This window comes from Fringilla coelebs, assembly GCF_963513975.1.
Source record: "Fringilla coelebs genome assembly, chromosome: 21".
In the NCBI taxonomy this organism is placed as follows: domain Eukaryota; kingdom Metazoa; phylum Chordata; class Aves; order Passeriformes; family Fringillidae; genus Fringilla; species Fringilla coelebs.
In genome coordinates this window covers 3,494,587-3,511,005 of record NC_140047.1, presented here as the reverse complement: position 1 = coordinate 3,511,005, position 16,419 = coordinate 3,494,587, and the positions used below count along the sequence as shown (strand labels likewise).

At 49.4% G+C, this 16,419-nt stretch overlaps 1 protein-coding gene across 1 annotated transcript in view; it reads right to left on the bottom strand.

Moving 5' to 3' along the window:
- Window positions 1-16,419, bottom strand: part of CACNA1B (calcium voltage-gated channel subunit alpha1 B) — a gene marked incomplete at its 5' end in the record, with an annotated part of 303,988 nt that overhangs the window by 13,434 nt on the left and 274,135 nt on the right. The window contains 3 exons of the mRNA XM_084219396.1: window positions 1,088-1,195; window positions 4,184-4,292; window positions 12,309-12,405. Coding sequence (XP_084075522.1) covers window positions 1,088-1,195; window positions 4,184-4,292; window positions 12,309-12,405 — 314 coding nt within the window. The remainder of the gene's footprint in view (window positions 1-1,087; window positions 1,196-4,183; window positions 4,293-12,308; window positions 12,406-16,419) is intronic.

Genomic DNA, 16,419 nt, shown 5'->3' with positions numbered 1-16,419 from the left:
CTGGAGCACTCACCATGGCAAAAACTGGAGCAGCAGATATACAGGAATCAAGAGAGAGGGGAGGCAAAGACTTCAGCAGTCACTACCCACTGATCTGCACCTCCTCATCTCCCTCATTTTTCTTAATTAACAATGCCTTTATTATTGCACACTGCTTCTCATTAATCAGGAATCCAGAGCTAATCAAGAGAACAGCAAACTCCCCCATTTTCTCAGCACTTTTGCCAGGACATCACCAAATAACACAAACGCCTTTAACCCCCCAAACACCTCACATCTGATTCCCTAAGTCCTCAGCAAGCTTTAGCTTTTCTTCTCCCCTTTTTTCTGGAGCTCAAATGGCAGAAATTGCTCTCCCACCTTGCAAGGCACAGGGTGGAGGCTGCCAGAGCTGGGGAGGAGCTCTAGAGAGGGCTCACAGGGCACTGTTTGGGATTTGGGTTTCTCTGTGCACAGGAGATCTGCAGCACAATGAAATCCCTGCCTTGAGGTGAGCTCAGCTCCCCAATCCCTGTGTGACAGAGCCAGGGCAGCAAAGGCTGCCAAGGAGCTCAGCTGCCCTTGGTGTCTCTGCTGCATCCTCCAGGTGACCCAGATGGGGCTTGGGACAGAGCAGGCAAGGAGGGAAGAACCTAATCTGGGGTTGGATAGAGCAGACTAGAGGGGAAAAAACTAATCTGGGGTTGGATAGAGCAGATGAGGAGGGAAAAACTTGTTCTGGGGTTGGATAGAGCAGACTAGAGGGAAAAATCTAATCTGGGGTTGGATAGAGCAGGCAAGGAGGGAGAAACCTAATCTGGGGTTGGATAGAGCAGATGAGGGTGGAGAAACCTGATCTGAGGTTGGATAGAGCAGAATAGGAGGGAAGAACCTAATCTAGAGTTGGATAGAATAAATGAGGAAGGAAAAACCTGATCTGGGGCTGGATAGAACAAATGAGGAGGGGAAAAAAATCTAACCTGGGGTTGGATAGAGAACATGAGGAGGGAGAAACCTAATGTAGGGTTGGATGGAGCAGAATAGGAAGGAAAAACCTATTCTGGGGTTCCTGGGTGTCTGGGATGGACCCAGGGCTTGAAGCACTTACGTTTGTGAGGAGGCACCAGCAAATCCAGAGTCTTCTGGGACAGGTTGGGCCAGACCAGCGAGATCTCCTTCCTCAGCTCAGCATCACACTGGTGCTGCTTCACACCTCCTGCAGCCAGGGAGGGAGAGGAGAGGAGAGGAGTGAGCCCTGCCCTGGAGCACATCCCACTGTTTGCATCCCCTCTTCCCATTCCTTGGGAAGGGTGAGCCAGCACAGCCCTTCACTGCCCAGGGAATCCATGAATTCTCCATGACAGAAGAGCATGAACCCAGCAGGACCAGCTTTGCCTCACCCTGGGGACCCTAAGCAGTGACCTGGCACTTAAATTTGAGCTCAGACTTATTCCAAATAACTGCAGGTGCCTCTTCCTTTGGGGAGTGCCTGTGCTGCAGCACCTCCCAGGTGGGATGGAAAGGACCCAGACATGAATCACAAAATCCCATAACCACAGACTGGTTTGGGTTGAAAAAGACCTTAAAGATCCTCTAACCCAACCCTCTGCCACGGCCAGGGTCACTCTCTGAGCAGTCCTGATGGATTACAAACCCTCTGCCACCAGCTCTTCCCCAAACCCCTGGCAATGACACAAATTCAGAGTTCTACCCTAAGGCAGAGCAGAGCCAAACCCACAGCTCTGCTCCAAGGGCCAAAGCCAGGCCTAAATGCACACGTGGAAAGTGATTAAAGGCTGGGTGAGCCCCAGGCCAGCTCCCAGCTGAATTCCCCTCACAGCAGGCAATTAAGGGTTCATCTGAATGACAGAGATTATTTTCCTAAGAGCAGAGTAAGGGAGGAGGCTCTGGGTACTCTGTTACACCGTGGTTTGAACTCCCACATGGGAACTCATTAGGGAGGTTTATTAAGGGCCTGTTAAACCCACTAAAGACTCAATTAAATGTAGCACATGAAACCTATTCAAAGGGAGCTCATAACAACAAAACAGGTCAGAACCTCACACCCCAGAGAGCAGAGCTAAACCACAGAAATAATCCAGGCTATCAGCTGAGTTCTCCTTTCTGGCTCCCTTCCAGTTTTCAAAAGGGTGGGGGCAGCTTTTCCACTTGAAAAAGGCTGACAGGTAACCAGAAACTGAAAATTAAACTCTCAGCATCTTATCTAGGAGTCATTCCTGAAATAAGGTGCTGGCTCTTAAAGTCACAGGAAATCCTAAAAGCATCTGTAGAAACGAGTGTCTGATCCTTGTCTTGATCCCACTCTTTTGGGGAGCCCCAGGCACCTCAAAATTTTGTCCATTTCCAGCAATGCCTCCCCAGAGCATCACAGGAGGGAGGAGATTAACTCTGATGTTTGCACTGGCCTAAAACTGCTTAGGAAAGCACAGCAGCCTAACCCTGCCTTGCCCCTGCTCCCAGGAGCGTGGCTCCCTCCTGTTAACTTTTAAATTAGGTGGAGGAGTGCTTGGGCCAGGCACGGCTCGACTGTGACCCCAGGCAGGCTGATGAGATGGGTAACGACCCAGAGAAAAGGCCGATGCATTTTGTTAGGCTGCAAAGTTTAATTGGGAGCTGAGTAACCGCCTGATTAACCACTTCAATAATTCCATTTTGTCTCAAGGTGGAATGTGCTTCAGGGCACTTGCAGTTCCTGCCTTGCTGCCAGCATGGAAGGGCTGGAGTAGTGCAGAACTGGTGGGGAAACTCATTTCTGATTCGGAGCAAGGAGGACACGTCCTGGGCTTCGCCTCAGAGGGTTCTCAGCTGGGATGGGCAAAGATTCCCACATTTCACTGCCACCACAAAGGCTCAGGGATGCTCAGGACCCCTCTGGCCTCTCTCCAAACTCCCCTTTGTGGCCACATTTCTCTTCACAAAGAAAAGCAAGGCACAACTTCCCAAGGATATTTTCTGGGATTCACATTCTCTGAACCTCAGAGAAAGCAAAAACAATTCTTACCTCATTTACTGCCCCTGTATTTTGGAAAAAAGTGGAATGCATTGAGGAAGATTGATTCCTGAAGGAATTTACTTGATTAGATTCTGGTGTGAGTGTTTTGATTCACTGACCAATTGAATCCATGTGTGTGTGTGTCAGGACTGCCAGGTGACAGTCACAAAATTCTGTGCAGTTGAGTGCAGTGGAGTACTTGTGTGGATTCAGTTTGGATGTAGTGTCATATAAAATAATATAGGATAATAAAGTAATTAATTAGCCTTCTGGTATCAATGGAGTCCTCCTCATTTTCTCCCCAGATGTCAGGGCTGCCTTGATTTATCATACCCCTGTCCTCAGGTGTTGGCATGGGAAGACAGGATTCCCACCTGGGGCAGAATCTCCATGGTTTTGGGAGGACACCGAGCCCACAGATTTCACTGACTACTCTGAGCTGGATGGGACCCACAAGGTTTAAGTCAAACTCTTCAGTGAATGGCCTGTCCAGGGATAAATCTGTGCCCTTGGTGACCCTGGCACCTTGGTGTGACCAACCAAGCCCATCTTGTGGTCAGGAGCTGGGCTGTGAGTCAATGTGCTCTCAGTAAACTCCAGTTTTCTCCTGGTTTTCTGGAGCTCAGATGGCAGAAAATGCCCTCCCATCCTGCAAGGCAGAGGCTGACAAAGCTGGGGGAAAGCTCTGGAAGAGGCCAAGCAGGGCACTGGTCTCTTATTGCTGCTGTTTTGGGGTTTCTCCATGCACAGGAAACCTGCAGCATAACCAAATCCACACCTTGAGGAGCCTTCAGCTTCCCTAATCCCTGTGTGCCATGGTGACAGAGCATTCCAAGGAGCTCAGCTGCCCTTGGTGCCTTTGCTGCATCCTCCAGGTGACCCAGCCACCCTGCCTCTCACCTGAGGCCAGTTTGATCTCCAGGTGACCCAGCCACCCTGTCCCTCTCACCTGAGGCCAGTTTGATCTCCAGGTGACCCAAGCATCCCCTCCCTCTCACCTGAGGCCAGTTTGATCTCCAGGTGACCCAGCCACCCATCCCTCTCACCTGAGGCCAGTTTGATCTCCAGGTGACCCAAGCATCCCCTCCTCTCACCTGAGGCCAGTTTGATCTCCAGGTGACCCAGCCATCCCCTCCTCTCACCTGAGGCCAGTTTGATCTCCAGGTGACCCAGCCACCCTGTCCCTCTCACCTGAGGCCAGTTTGATCTCCAGGGCCGTGCGGATCAGGGCCATCAGCGTGGAGGTGAAGTGCACAGTTAAATCCTCGGGGGAGATGGGCATGTTCATCCTCACCAGGCGCTGGGGACAGACAGGGCTGGCTGTGAGGAGGGCCAGGAGTCCTCCCCCCACCCTCACCTGCCCCTCTCTGAACCCCCAAAATACCCAAAATACAAACAGGAAGGAACTTTTTGTGTGCTGAGCTGAAATTCTGCACACGGATGGCAGCTCCTGTCCATGGAGCAGGTTTGGGGTAGAACCTCAGTGGTTTCATGAGTGATTTGCCAGCACTGCACTGCAATCCCACAGAGCTCTCCCAAAAGGAAGCCAGGTGGGAGGCTCACATCCCATTTCCTGACTGTCTCCAGTGGTGTCTGCACCATCCAGACTTTGGAACCCTGGTTACTGAGAATTTCAGATTTCTGTGCTAACAGACACTGACCCCCCAGAGTATTGACCTGTTGACCTGAGGCCATGGAGAAGCTTCCAAAATGGAATGACAGAACTGGGATCGTGGGTGTGGAGTTTGAACAGAAATGTGTAATATCATATGGTGAAAAACTTATTAAAGTTTTAGGATATAGTGATACATATATATATATAGCAAGATGGAGGTTTTAGGGCAGAGACTGGTCCTTCTTCTTCACCTTCTTCTTCACAGGTTTAAGTAGCATTGTGTAATTAGATAAAAAAGTCCAAGTAAGTCCCTGGGTGTTGATCTGCCTGAGCACAGCCTCAAAACCAAGTGGCAGCTTGGCCTGGGCCCTTTGCTGGGGAGAGAATTTCATCGCACCTGAAAGCTGCCTGGGCTGTTATTTACAGCCCTCTGTGTGCCCAGAAACCTCCTCTTTGTCTAACAACAGCCCCTAAAGGCTGGTGGAGGTGCCAGCTGCACTCCCCCCGTGGCTCTGGGCACATGCCTGGCACTGTTTGCAGAGATGCAGATTTTGCTGCAGCCTCTTTGCTGTCCTGGGGAAAACCTGGAGCAGAAACTCCTCAGCTGGTGGGCATTTTCCTGCTGGGGAAGGGAACGTGGTGCAGGTGAGAGCAGGGCCCTGCTGGAGCCTCAGGGCTCAGTGGGAGCTGCTCCTCTGTTTTCCCCAAACCAAGCCCTGGCTGGGGCACGAAGACTTGGCCAGGTTTTCCATCTCTGGGATAACCTTCCTGCTTAAACAATCTTCCAGCTTCTACTTCCAGCTTCCCAGATGCATGGACTGGGCTGCCCTAGAATCCCAGACTGGTTTGAGCTGGCAAAGACCTTAAAGACCATCTCATCCCACCCCCTGCCATGGGCAGGGACCTTTCCCTAGTCCAGGTTGCTCCAGGCTCCTTCCAGCCTGGCCCTGGACACTTCCATGCCCTCAGGGAGGGCAGACCCCACCCTGGCACTTCTGGAGACAATTTCCCCCCAGGGGGACACTTGTTGGTGTTGGCATGAGCAGACAAAGGGCACAAAGTGCTGGTGCAGTGTAAAATCTGCTCAGAGGAGCTGAAATCTCCTTGCTCACCTATTTACACATTTTCAGCTCTCACTGCATCCCAGACCACTCTAACAATGTCACCTGAAGTCTGGGACAAACCCTTGTGCTCTCCCTCACAGCATGCCCAGAGGTTATTCTGTGTCTGCCCAGCCCCAGAGACAGGGAAATCAAAGTTCAGCCTCTCAGTCAGTGACAGTAGGAAGTGCTGGCAACACCACGGGGTTTTTTCTGTTCACTCATGTCAAATGAAACGGGATTTAATTCTAATTCTGCCCTCAGCACACAAAAAGTTACAAAAAAAAACATCAATGAGAGCCCACAGTTAGCAATCAGAGTCCCAGAATCCCACTGGAGTGGGAGAGAGGGAAGGGATGCAGAGAGAAAGAAGATGCATGCAAAGTGAAGAACAGGCAAATGAGGAGCAATTCCCCCCAGGAGAGCTCTATCCTCACAGAAACCACCAGCAAAAACCACCTGGGCACATCTCAGGTCTCCCAGCTGACTTCCCAAAGGATACAGATGCACAACAGAGGCCACCCACAGCTGTACTGAGCAGCGCTCTCCTCCTCAATTACGCCAGGGACAGAGGATTTAGGGGAGGATCTTCCACTTTTGGAAGTCCAGCTGAGCAAAACTCACATTTTGCTGCAAACAGGCACCTGGAAGAGGCTCTCCCTACCCCACCTGCATGCCCTCCTCCCTGCATTTCCCTCTGCACTGCCATTTTCTCCATCCCAGTATCCAAACTGGTCGAACAGGTGACTCAGACACCTCCAGGCCACTGGAATTCCCAATGGGAGAACCCAGCAGGGAGCAGAAAGGGGGTTTGAGGTGCTCAGGAGAGGGGAGCTGTGATTAGATGAGTCCCTGGATGCCCTTGGGGGGCCAGTCTGGGATTCACCTCCCTTTGGACAACACTTGAGTTCTTGCCCTGCCAAGGGGAGCTGCAGGTTGCACCTTCCAGCTGCCCATTTCTTGGCCAAAAAAATGCCATAAAATAAGAGAGAAATGCCTCAGAACCTGCAGCAGCCAAAGAAAACAAACCTCAGCTAAAGCCACCTGAGATCCTCCCAAAACCAGGGAAAATTCCTGCCTTGGAAGCCCCTGGCTTGAGAAAATCTGTTCTTTAAATGAATATCTGGCATGTCTGAGAGCTTCTGCTGAGGGTGGAGCAGCTGGAAGAAAAAGAATTGATTCATCTTGGATCCAAAATGGCTTTGCCACCACGGCTGGGGTGGTGAGGGAGGGCTGGGTGAGACACTGCTCACCCCACACCCCAAATCAATGTCCCAAATCCCCGTGGGCACCCAGAGGAGCCAGGAATCAGCCAGACACTGGCACAGCCAGGAGAGATTTGATCCTTGAACATTGTCTGGTGCCTTCCCCCAATGCCAGAAATGCAGTCAAAAGGCTGAAACTGCAAACAAAAATTATACTAATTCTTTTTCCTTTCAATATTACAAAATAACCTAACACATAAAATATTTCCTTGTGAAGAGCTTGAAATTTCAAGCCTTTCCAGGCTTACTTTCTAACTTTATCTGTATTTAATTCCTCTCCTTTTCTAGAGGATGCATTTAAAAGCAATCCAATTTAAATTGGTAACATTTTTCAAACTCAAAATATTCTGCTTGACCCAAAATTTCTCCTTGCAAAATTCAATCAAGAACTTTTGATTTTCATCCTGCACCAGGCTAGAAGAGAAAACCTCAAGTTTTCTCAAAGACTTAGGGACAAGAACATAGGTAAAAGAAAAATAATTAAAAAGTTGTTTAGAGTGTACTCAATTAAAAAAAATTAAATTTCCCATTTTTTTCTGTTTCTTCTGCTTGAAGTTGTGCTTCAAGGCTGTGTCAGAGCTGTAGCTCATGGTTTGAAACAGGATAAAAAAATTTGAGAGGTAAAGGGAAAGAGGAGAGGGAAAAGAAATGAAGGGAAAAAATGGAAAACTGGGGAAAAAAAGAAAAGGGGGCAATGGAAAGGGGGGGGGAGGAAAAGGGAGGGGGGTAAAAAAAGGAAAACGGAGGGAAAGTAAGAAGGAAAAGGGAGGGAAAGAAGAAAAAAGGGGAGGAAAAAAGGAAAAGAAGGGGGGAAAAGGAAAAGGGGGAAAAAGGAAAAAACAATAACGAACCAAAAAAAAAAAAATCTCAATAACAACAAAAATAACTCAACCAAAACAAACAGAAAAAAAAAATCCCAACTCTAATTTGGATAATTTCCCATCTTTCTGGAGCCCAGAAGGAAATGTTTGGAGCCTGCTGCTCCTTCCCTGCAGGGATAAAGAACATGCATCACTTGGGAATCCAGGGGCTGGATCAGTGTTTGGACTCGATGATCTTGGAGGTCTTCTCCATCCTAAATGATTCTGTGATTCCATCAATTTCAGTCTTTTCTATCAGATGAAAAGGGGGAAGAAAACCTCTTTGCCCTCACTCTGCTGTCTTAAAGATGTGCTCACTGTCCCTGCCCATGCAGAGGGTGGAATTGGACAAGCTTTGAGGTCCTTTCCAACCCAAACCATCCCGGGATTTGTGATTCCCGGGTGAATTAATGATGGGAACCGGGAAATAAAAAGGTGGAAGTGCTTCCCAGGAGCCCCGAGCTGGCAGGAAAGGCATTCCCAGCCCCTCCGGGGAGGAGGCGCAGCCGGCAGCAGGTGGAGTCCCCGCTCCGCTCGGGGATCCCTCCCGCAGCCCCCGCGTTTAATTAGTTGGATTTGGAGCTCGTTAATGCTTCTGCAGGAGAGGGCCCCAGAGGCAGCAGGCACGCCGATGTCTCTGGAGTCTCGTAATTAACGCTGTGCTGATAACGAGCGGCTGATTAGAGGCGGGGTCGGGAGGCAGCGCTCGGTGCGCGGGGTCCGGGCGCGGTCAGGAGGCGGCCCCGGCGCTGTTTAATTGGCAATTAACAAAGGCAGCGCTAACGAGGAACCAGATCTCTGTGACAGGAATAAATTCCATTTCAGCTTTGCTCAGGGACTGCTTGGACAATGGCCCAAAAGGCAGAGAAAGGGCTGGAGGAATAGGGGGAAAATGTATCCCCGGATCAGAGGTGTTCTGCTGGATTCCAGCCTGACCCAGGAAAAGTTACTACACCCTAAATCCTCTTCCCTGGCACATATACCCAGAGGCAGCAGGAAAAGGAGCACATAGTGCCTGGAAAACTACTGGCACCCCGACAAATTTGAATTATTAAGAGCACCCCATCAGCCTCTGGGACAGGAACTGCTCTGGGAATGATCCCCAGACAGGAATAAATTCGGGACAGTGGAGTGCTGCTGTGGGAAATGAGGTCGAGTTTGGTGAATAAATTATCTGTTATGAATAATTCACCCCGACCTAGTTGGAATGATTTTACTCTGGTTTAATTCTGCTGGCTTTGGAGAGGCTCTCCACAGCTTTCATCCCTCTCAGATCATGCCAGGAATCACAGAATCCCGGGATGGTTTGGGTTGGAAGGGACCTCAAAGCTCGTCCAGTTCTACCCTCTGCCATGGGCAGGGACAGTGAGCAAATCCTAAGAGAGCAGAGTGAGGGCAAAGAGGTTTCCTTCCTCCTTTACATCTCATGGGATAGAAAAGACTGAAATTGATGGAATCACAAAATCATTTAGGATGGAGAAGACCTCCAAGATCACTGAGTCCAAACACTGATCCAGCACTGCAAGGCCACCTCTGACCCATGTTCCCCAAGTCCCACATCCACATCTGTGTGGTTTTAAATCCCTCCAGCAGTGGTAATTCCACCACTGCCCTGGGAAGCCTCTTCCAGGGCTTGAAAACTCTTTGTGAAGAAATTCTTCCTGCTGTCCACCCTGAGCTGTTCCCTCTCCTCCTGTCCCTGTTCCCTGGAGCACAGCCTGACCCCTGGGCTGTCCCCTCCTGTCAGGAGCTGTGCAGAGCCACAAGGGCCCCCCTGAGCCTCCTTTTCTCCAGGCTGAGCCCCTTCCCAGCTCCCTCAGCCTCTCCTGGGGATCCAGCCCCTTCCCTGGACACGCTCCAGCCCCTCAATGCCCTTCTCACTGTGGGTGGCCCAGAAGTGAGCACAGGAATTTGGGATTTGCAGCCTCCTCCCCCAGCCCAGTGCAGGATAGAGCTCCCTGGTGCCTGAGGATCCCGTGCACCTCGGGCAAGCAGCAAAGCCACACGGAACTGCAGAGGCTGGTCAGGCTGACCAAGGAGAACAGTTGAGAAAGGGGAACCAGAAAACAGCAGAAAGGAAGGACAGCAGCCAAGGAGGCTGCAAAGAGGGGAAAATCCAAACAAAAACCAGTGTGGACGCGCTGAGAAGGCAACAAAGACGTGGGGAAAACACACAAAACCTCTGACAAGGACTGGGGAAAAGTAGACATGGAAAGAAAAAGGGGGATGTGTGGGGCAAAAGAGCTTTTGCTGGACAGAACAGTCAGGGTTTTAAAAACCAGAGGGAGAAAATAGGGCAGAGACAAAGCCCTGGCTGCTGTTGGCACTGACTGAGCTACACCTGCAGGAGCAGGGGGTCGATGTCCCTCTGCAGGCTCGGGGAGGGGGCAGTGCCCAGGGGATTTCAGTGCCCTCCTGAGTCTCTCATCCACTTGGGAGGGGATGTCACATGAGTGACAGCATGGGGGACACCTGGCAGGAGCAGGGCAGGGGGTGCCACATGCCACCACAGTCATGGGGGAAGGTGCCCAGCACCAACCCATGGATGTGCTGCACGGAGAAGGGAGGAGGGAAGGAGCAAAAACCAGTCCTGACTCATGAGGGGTTAATTTTATCAGCAATAACTGGGTGAGAGATCAGCCCAAAGTGCAGCTTCAATCCATGGGGGAAATCCTGATCTTGTCTTAAATCTGTATTTTGTAGTTCAGGGCTCTTTGATAAAGGGAAATGAATGTGATCATCTCCAAACTCAGAGAAATGCAATGTTCACCCAGACTGGAGCTGTTTGAACCCATCTCTGCCTCTGCTTGTGACACACAGACACAATCCAGAGGGTTCTTCTGAGATGGGGAAAAATTAACGATGTCTTTAAAAAATCAGGAGTCTGGGTTATAAAAAGAAGCCATTCCTATGTACCCTGGTTCTGTGGGTTTGTTCTGTAGGGACAGACAAATTAAAGGAGATATTAGGAAATTCTCAGGCTGAAGAAATGCCTGTGGGCACAAAGTCTGCTATGAAAATCAGCCCAAAATCTTTTTTTAAATGCCTATTTTGATGCATGATCTCTTTATCCCCTTTTGTTTTCTTCATTTTTGAATTCTATAAGATTTAGGAAAAAAAGAAAGAGTTATATCTTTCTGGTACAGCCCCAGAGCAGATCTGGTTGCCCACCTGCAAACACCCCCTTTCAGCAGGACACAGCTCTCCTAAACCAATGGAAACTCTGGGGTTGCAAATCACTGGATTTCTGTGGATAATTGGTGTCTAAAATAGCTGAGACCTGGAATTTTGATCTAGTTGGGTTCCTCAAGCTCAGTTATGGTGTCCAGGAACAAATCAAATACAGCAAAGCCACCTAAGTGGAGAGATTTAAGGTTATGTTTCATTTTCCTTTTATTTTAAATCCTGGCACGCTGAGGAAGATCCTGTAGGAAGATTCATCTGAATTTCCTCTTGCCTGAATAAATCAGACCCAGGTTTGCGTCTGGCTTGAGCCTCTTCACAAAAATCTTGGGTTTATTTGGTCTCAGTGAAAAATCCCTCAGTACAGGAGGGGCTGTTGTGGTTTGGATCCTTTGGGTTGAGTTTTGAGGTGTGGGGGTGGCTGGAGTGACACCAGCAGCCAAAAAAATCCTGCTGGGTTGGATGGATCCTCAACCACACCAGTGATAAATGGTTCTGAGCAACCTCTCCCTCTAAACTGTGAGGTTCAGTGGTGAAACTTCCAAGGAATCACCCTGGAAATGGAAGTCTCCAAGCTCCCTGAGAGTTTTTGGGAGGGCAGCCTGGCCTTTACTGCTCCATTTCCATCTGAATTTCCAGCCAGGCAGCAGCCTTAGGGATAGAATTCACTCTGGTGGCTCAGTTAAAAAGTTTTGCCAAATCAGCAATAAGCTGGAGTGATTTCTCCACCTCCCTGTCCTAAATGTTGTCTGTTAAAGTCATTTCTTCCACGAGGGTGTTTAAGGAGCCCTTCTGGTGTTGTCTCTGTTTAATTGCTTGCTCACTCCTACAGTACTGCCTACTCTAATTACTCCAGTCTAATTAAGAGGAAGAAAAAACAACATTCTACTGAAGGGTTAGTGAGACAAAGAGCCCCAGGAAGAAAAATGGGGATCTAATGGGGGGTAATTTGCTCATTAGCATGGTCCCTCCTCAAATTAACCTAAATGGGAGGAGAATGAGAGAAAAGAGAGAGAAACACTGATAGAGAGAGAGCAGAGACATACTTAGAAAGACAAACTGATGTGCCAGAGTTTCAAAGACCAGAAAAAAAGTTACCCAAAAAAATTATATATATATAGAAATATATAAAAACTAAGAAGAAAAAAATCAGAAGATCCAAAATCTTGCTTGGAAAGCAGAGAAAGCACCAGAAAAGTCCAGAAGAACAACACCAATGCCACAGAAACCCCACTTCAGCCACGGCACAGAAAAGCTGGTGGTTGGGCAGGAGTTCCTGGGGAGGTTTTCTACCTTATAGGCAACACGAGCTGGGCATTTCTTCCCAAGGCCTAGAGGTGGGGACATGTGTCTCAGCATCTCATACATGTCTGTGTAACTGATGCGCCCGCTGGCACCACAGGGATGGAGGCAAAAGCACCAGGACACAGAAATCCCATCGGATTGAGGCGGGGAGAACGGGAGAGGGGTGGGGGAAAAGGCAACACAATGGAGCAAATGAAAAGGCGGAGAGAGAGAAGGGAGAGCAGACAAGAAAACAGAGATCTGGTTAATCAGATTTCTCCGGGAAACAAAACCAAACTCAAGAGGTGGGGCAGGAGAAAGGAGGCTCCGCTTCCGTTGCTGTTTCGGCGCCCAACGTCTCCTCCTCCTGCAGGGGTGGCCCTGGGAATGATTGCTGTCCCCTGGGGAATGATTGATGTCCCTGGGGAATGCTTGATGTCCCCCGGGGTAGAAGGGGTGGCAGGGCTGGGTTTGGCTGGCTGTTGGCGGGGTGGGGGATGAAGGCTCCCCCATCACCCCCCAAAGCAGCCAGGTCACCATGCCAGGGAGAGCTGGGGGGCAGAGTTATGGGACAGGGCTGGGGGAACACAACCCAGCTTTCCTGCCAGGAAGCAGCACTTTGGGTTTGGGTTTGGGTGATGGGACAAGGGAGAAGTCAAACGTGGGGGGTTTGACTTCTGCATCTGGGGAGAGACGCACTGAGACTGCTCCCGCTCCTGGCTGGGGCTGGGATTCTGCAAATTCCTGCTCCAGCAAAAGCAGAGCCTAGCCCTGGCAGGAGGTGGGAGGAGAACCTGTTCCTCCCTCACTTTTGGTGGGGCCTGTTTCTCACCATGCCAACCTCAGCTGGGAATTACAGAGGTCTGGGAAAAGTGCCTCAGAGCAGCCCATTACTGAGGGCATCTCCCTTCAGCACACAGTGGTGGTGGTGGGTAAATCCTGGCCTGAAAAAGAAGGGGGCAAAACAGCAAGATATTCCTGCTTCACCTTTTTGTGCCTGTTGGAACTGGGAACAGAACTGTTCCAATCTCCTTTTGTTTTCCCAACTGCTTATACAATGTGCAAATCTCTGCTGCCTGGCATCTGAGGAGACCCAGGGATGTTATTAATTAGAGTTCAACCCCTGGAAAAGCAAGATAATGTCCTCATCTCTATACCAACAAAGAAAACCCATTTTAACCCCCCTTTTCTGAGCAGGAACCCTCCCACCAGCCCAGTGCCCTGACATAGTCTCAGTTCCTATGTAAAGCTTCGATGGAGGAGGAGGAGGAGAGAACTCACCCAGCCCAAAACATCTATTCCTGTCCCTGGTAACTGCTGCAGATAAAATCCCACCCAGAGGGTGGAGGCTGCTGAGAGACACAAAATGGGAACTGGAGCCAATGTCCTCCCCTGGCTCCTTCCTGCTCCTGGGCTGGGGTATGGGGTCTCCTCTTCCTCTGCAGAGTTTCTGAGTTCTTAATCCTCACTCAGGTGTGGGAAACACCTGGGCTGGAGTGGAGAGGAAAAGGAAGCTCTGGGCTGGCTGCTTCCAGCTGTGTCCTTCATCCTCTGTTTTCCAAGAAATTCCCTGCCTGGAACTGGGTCCCCACTGATGTCCATCCCATGCTGATTTCTCAGCAAGATCTGTCCTAAATCCCCCACCTGGCCCCCCAAGCACAGGGAACTCTCCCTGTGCCATGAGCAGGAGCTTTCCCTGGGTGTCCACCACAGCTCAGAGACATCATTTAACCCCCAGGCCATCTCTGGCTGTGGCACCATGGAAAGCTCATCCCTCATCTCTGCCCAGATCCAATGGTTTTCCTGCTCAGGAAAGGGCAAGTTGATCACTCAACAATTGATCAAAAAATGCTACAAAGCCAAACCAAACTTGCTGCTCCCTGGAAACGTTGGGATGCCATTTCTCTCTGGAATATATTGAAGTGCTGGGATAAATTGCCCCAGGACTTCCCAGCTGGAGCTGGCAGGATGGAAGCTGGAGGGTTCCCTGTCCCATAAAAGTGCCTGTCCCCAGCCAGCTGGGGTGTGGGAGGAGACAGGGAAGGGATGCATGGAGGAAAAAGGAGGCAGTCAGTCAATCATTCCTTTTTTCAGGCAGGGGATTGGTTACGTTACACTTTCTTTCCTCTACTGGTTGCATTTGCACTCGGGGGAGGGAAGAGGGGATAAAAAGAAACAGAACCAGGACTAGAGATGCTGGAGGGATCTCTGAAATTCCAAACCTTGTAGGCCACCCTATGAGGGCACTTCTTTCCTAAGCCCAGGGGTGGAGCAATTACACGTAACAAATTGTACATATCCTTATAATGAATGCGGCAACTGGAAAGGAAACACCAGAGGTTATGACAGCAAAATCCAAAGGAATCAGCTTTTCCATGGGCAAACAGGGAAAAATCAGCTTTTCCATAGGGAAACAGGGAAAAAAATCAGCTTTTCCACAGGCAAACAGGACAAGTTGGAAGGGCAAAACACGCTGAAAAGAAAGGTTAGCCTGGAAAGGAAGGAGCCACTTCAACACACAGAGAGAGAACTTCCAACTGCTCACCCAACCTTATATCCTTGGATTTTCCTCTGGGAAACCTTCAGTGCTGTGTGGAAGGCTTCCCAAACATTGGGTTTCCTTTCCCACTCATGTTTTAATTCCCTGTCCTGAGCATCAGCCTCCAGACTCCACTGCCCAACACCCAGAGCCTGCAGGCCACAAAGAGCCTCTTTAACTGGTTATTCCTGGGATTTTATTACAGCTCTTCAATGGATTATTGCCAGGATTCAAATTAGCTGCTTTAAAACCTTGGGAACCTCTCCCTGCCACTGTCACCTCCTACATAACCCCAGCAGGGCCATTCCTGGGCAAGGAGGGATTTGCTGGGAGAGCAGAAAGTGTCACCTCCAGAGCCTGTTGGGCATTGGCACTAGGAAAATCCACCTTCAATACCAGAAGGAGAAATCAGACACCTCCTGAAAGCTCAGTTCTGGCTTAAAGTGTGAAAGGATTTCAGATTTGTGAAGATTTTAGTCCCACTTCTGAAAACGTGATTTCAGTGAAACTATTCACACTCAATAACTTCCCAGCAGAGTGAAAAGGGAACAGGGTTAGAGAAAAAAAAAAAAAACAACCAAAAAACCAGAATTAGCATCTTAGTATGTGACATTTTCTGCCTTAGCAGCTCTGGGAATGGAGTTTGGCCCCTGAGTGACTCAGAGTTAATAGAGCGAGAAATCTTCCTGTAAACTCACTGCTGGTGCCTCTGCTGGGTGGAAAGTTCCTGAACATAAACATTAAAAATCCACATTGATCCCATTTTCCCCCTTGCAGGTGTGTTCCTCCTCCCAGGGATGTAGAGCCAAGGCTGTTTTTTTAAAGAGCAACGAGGCACTCCTGAGTTTTCAGCCTCATTGAGATTTTCTAGTGGGAAGAGACAGGATTGGATTGGAAAAAGGGAACAAGAAAAGCTATTTATGCCTACTAAATCCTCACAAAGGATGTCACAGACCTCGTGGGGATGAAAATCTGCCTGGAGATTACAAGCTGGTAGTAAGTGTGGAGTAAATATTCAGGTTGGTAGTAGGGGTGGCTTGGAGCAGTTAAAATCCCCCACAGTTCGGAGAAATGCAGGTTTTTGGGACAAGTTTCTATTTAAAGTTAGGCTAAATAATTTGAAGTGAGATTTGAAAGCAGTTTAATTGCATCCTAGCAGGGAGTTTGAGATGTTGATTATCCAAACACTCTCTGCTTCTGTCTCTGCTGAAGGGAAACAAAACAGAAAGGAAAGATTGGAAGAGCTGGAAGCATCACAAATCCAGAGGAGATTCATGGCACAGGAACTCACAGGGAGGAAAAAAAGGGATCCAAAATTAGCAGAGCTTTAAATTAACAGAGTCTCCCAACAGGCAAATTCCCAAATAGAATATCAAGGAATTACTGGGACCTGGGACAGAGCATCCAGCAATGAGAATAACTCCATCACCAGGGCTGTGGTGCAGCAATACAGAAAAGCAATTTATTTAATCAGTCCTGCTCTAGAAGTGGTCATTGGGCAGGGCCATTCCCTCCATTTAAAAAAATTCCTGAATTTGGGGTCTGTGCTGCTGCTCCACTGCCTAAGCCCAGTGTGCAGAT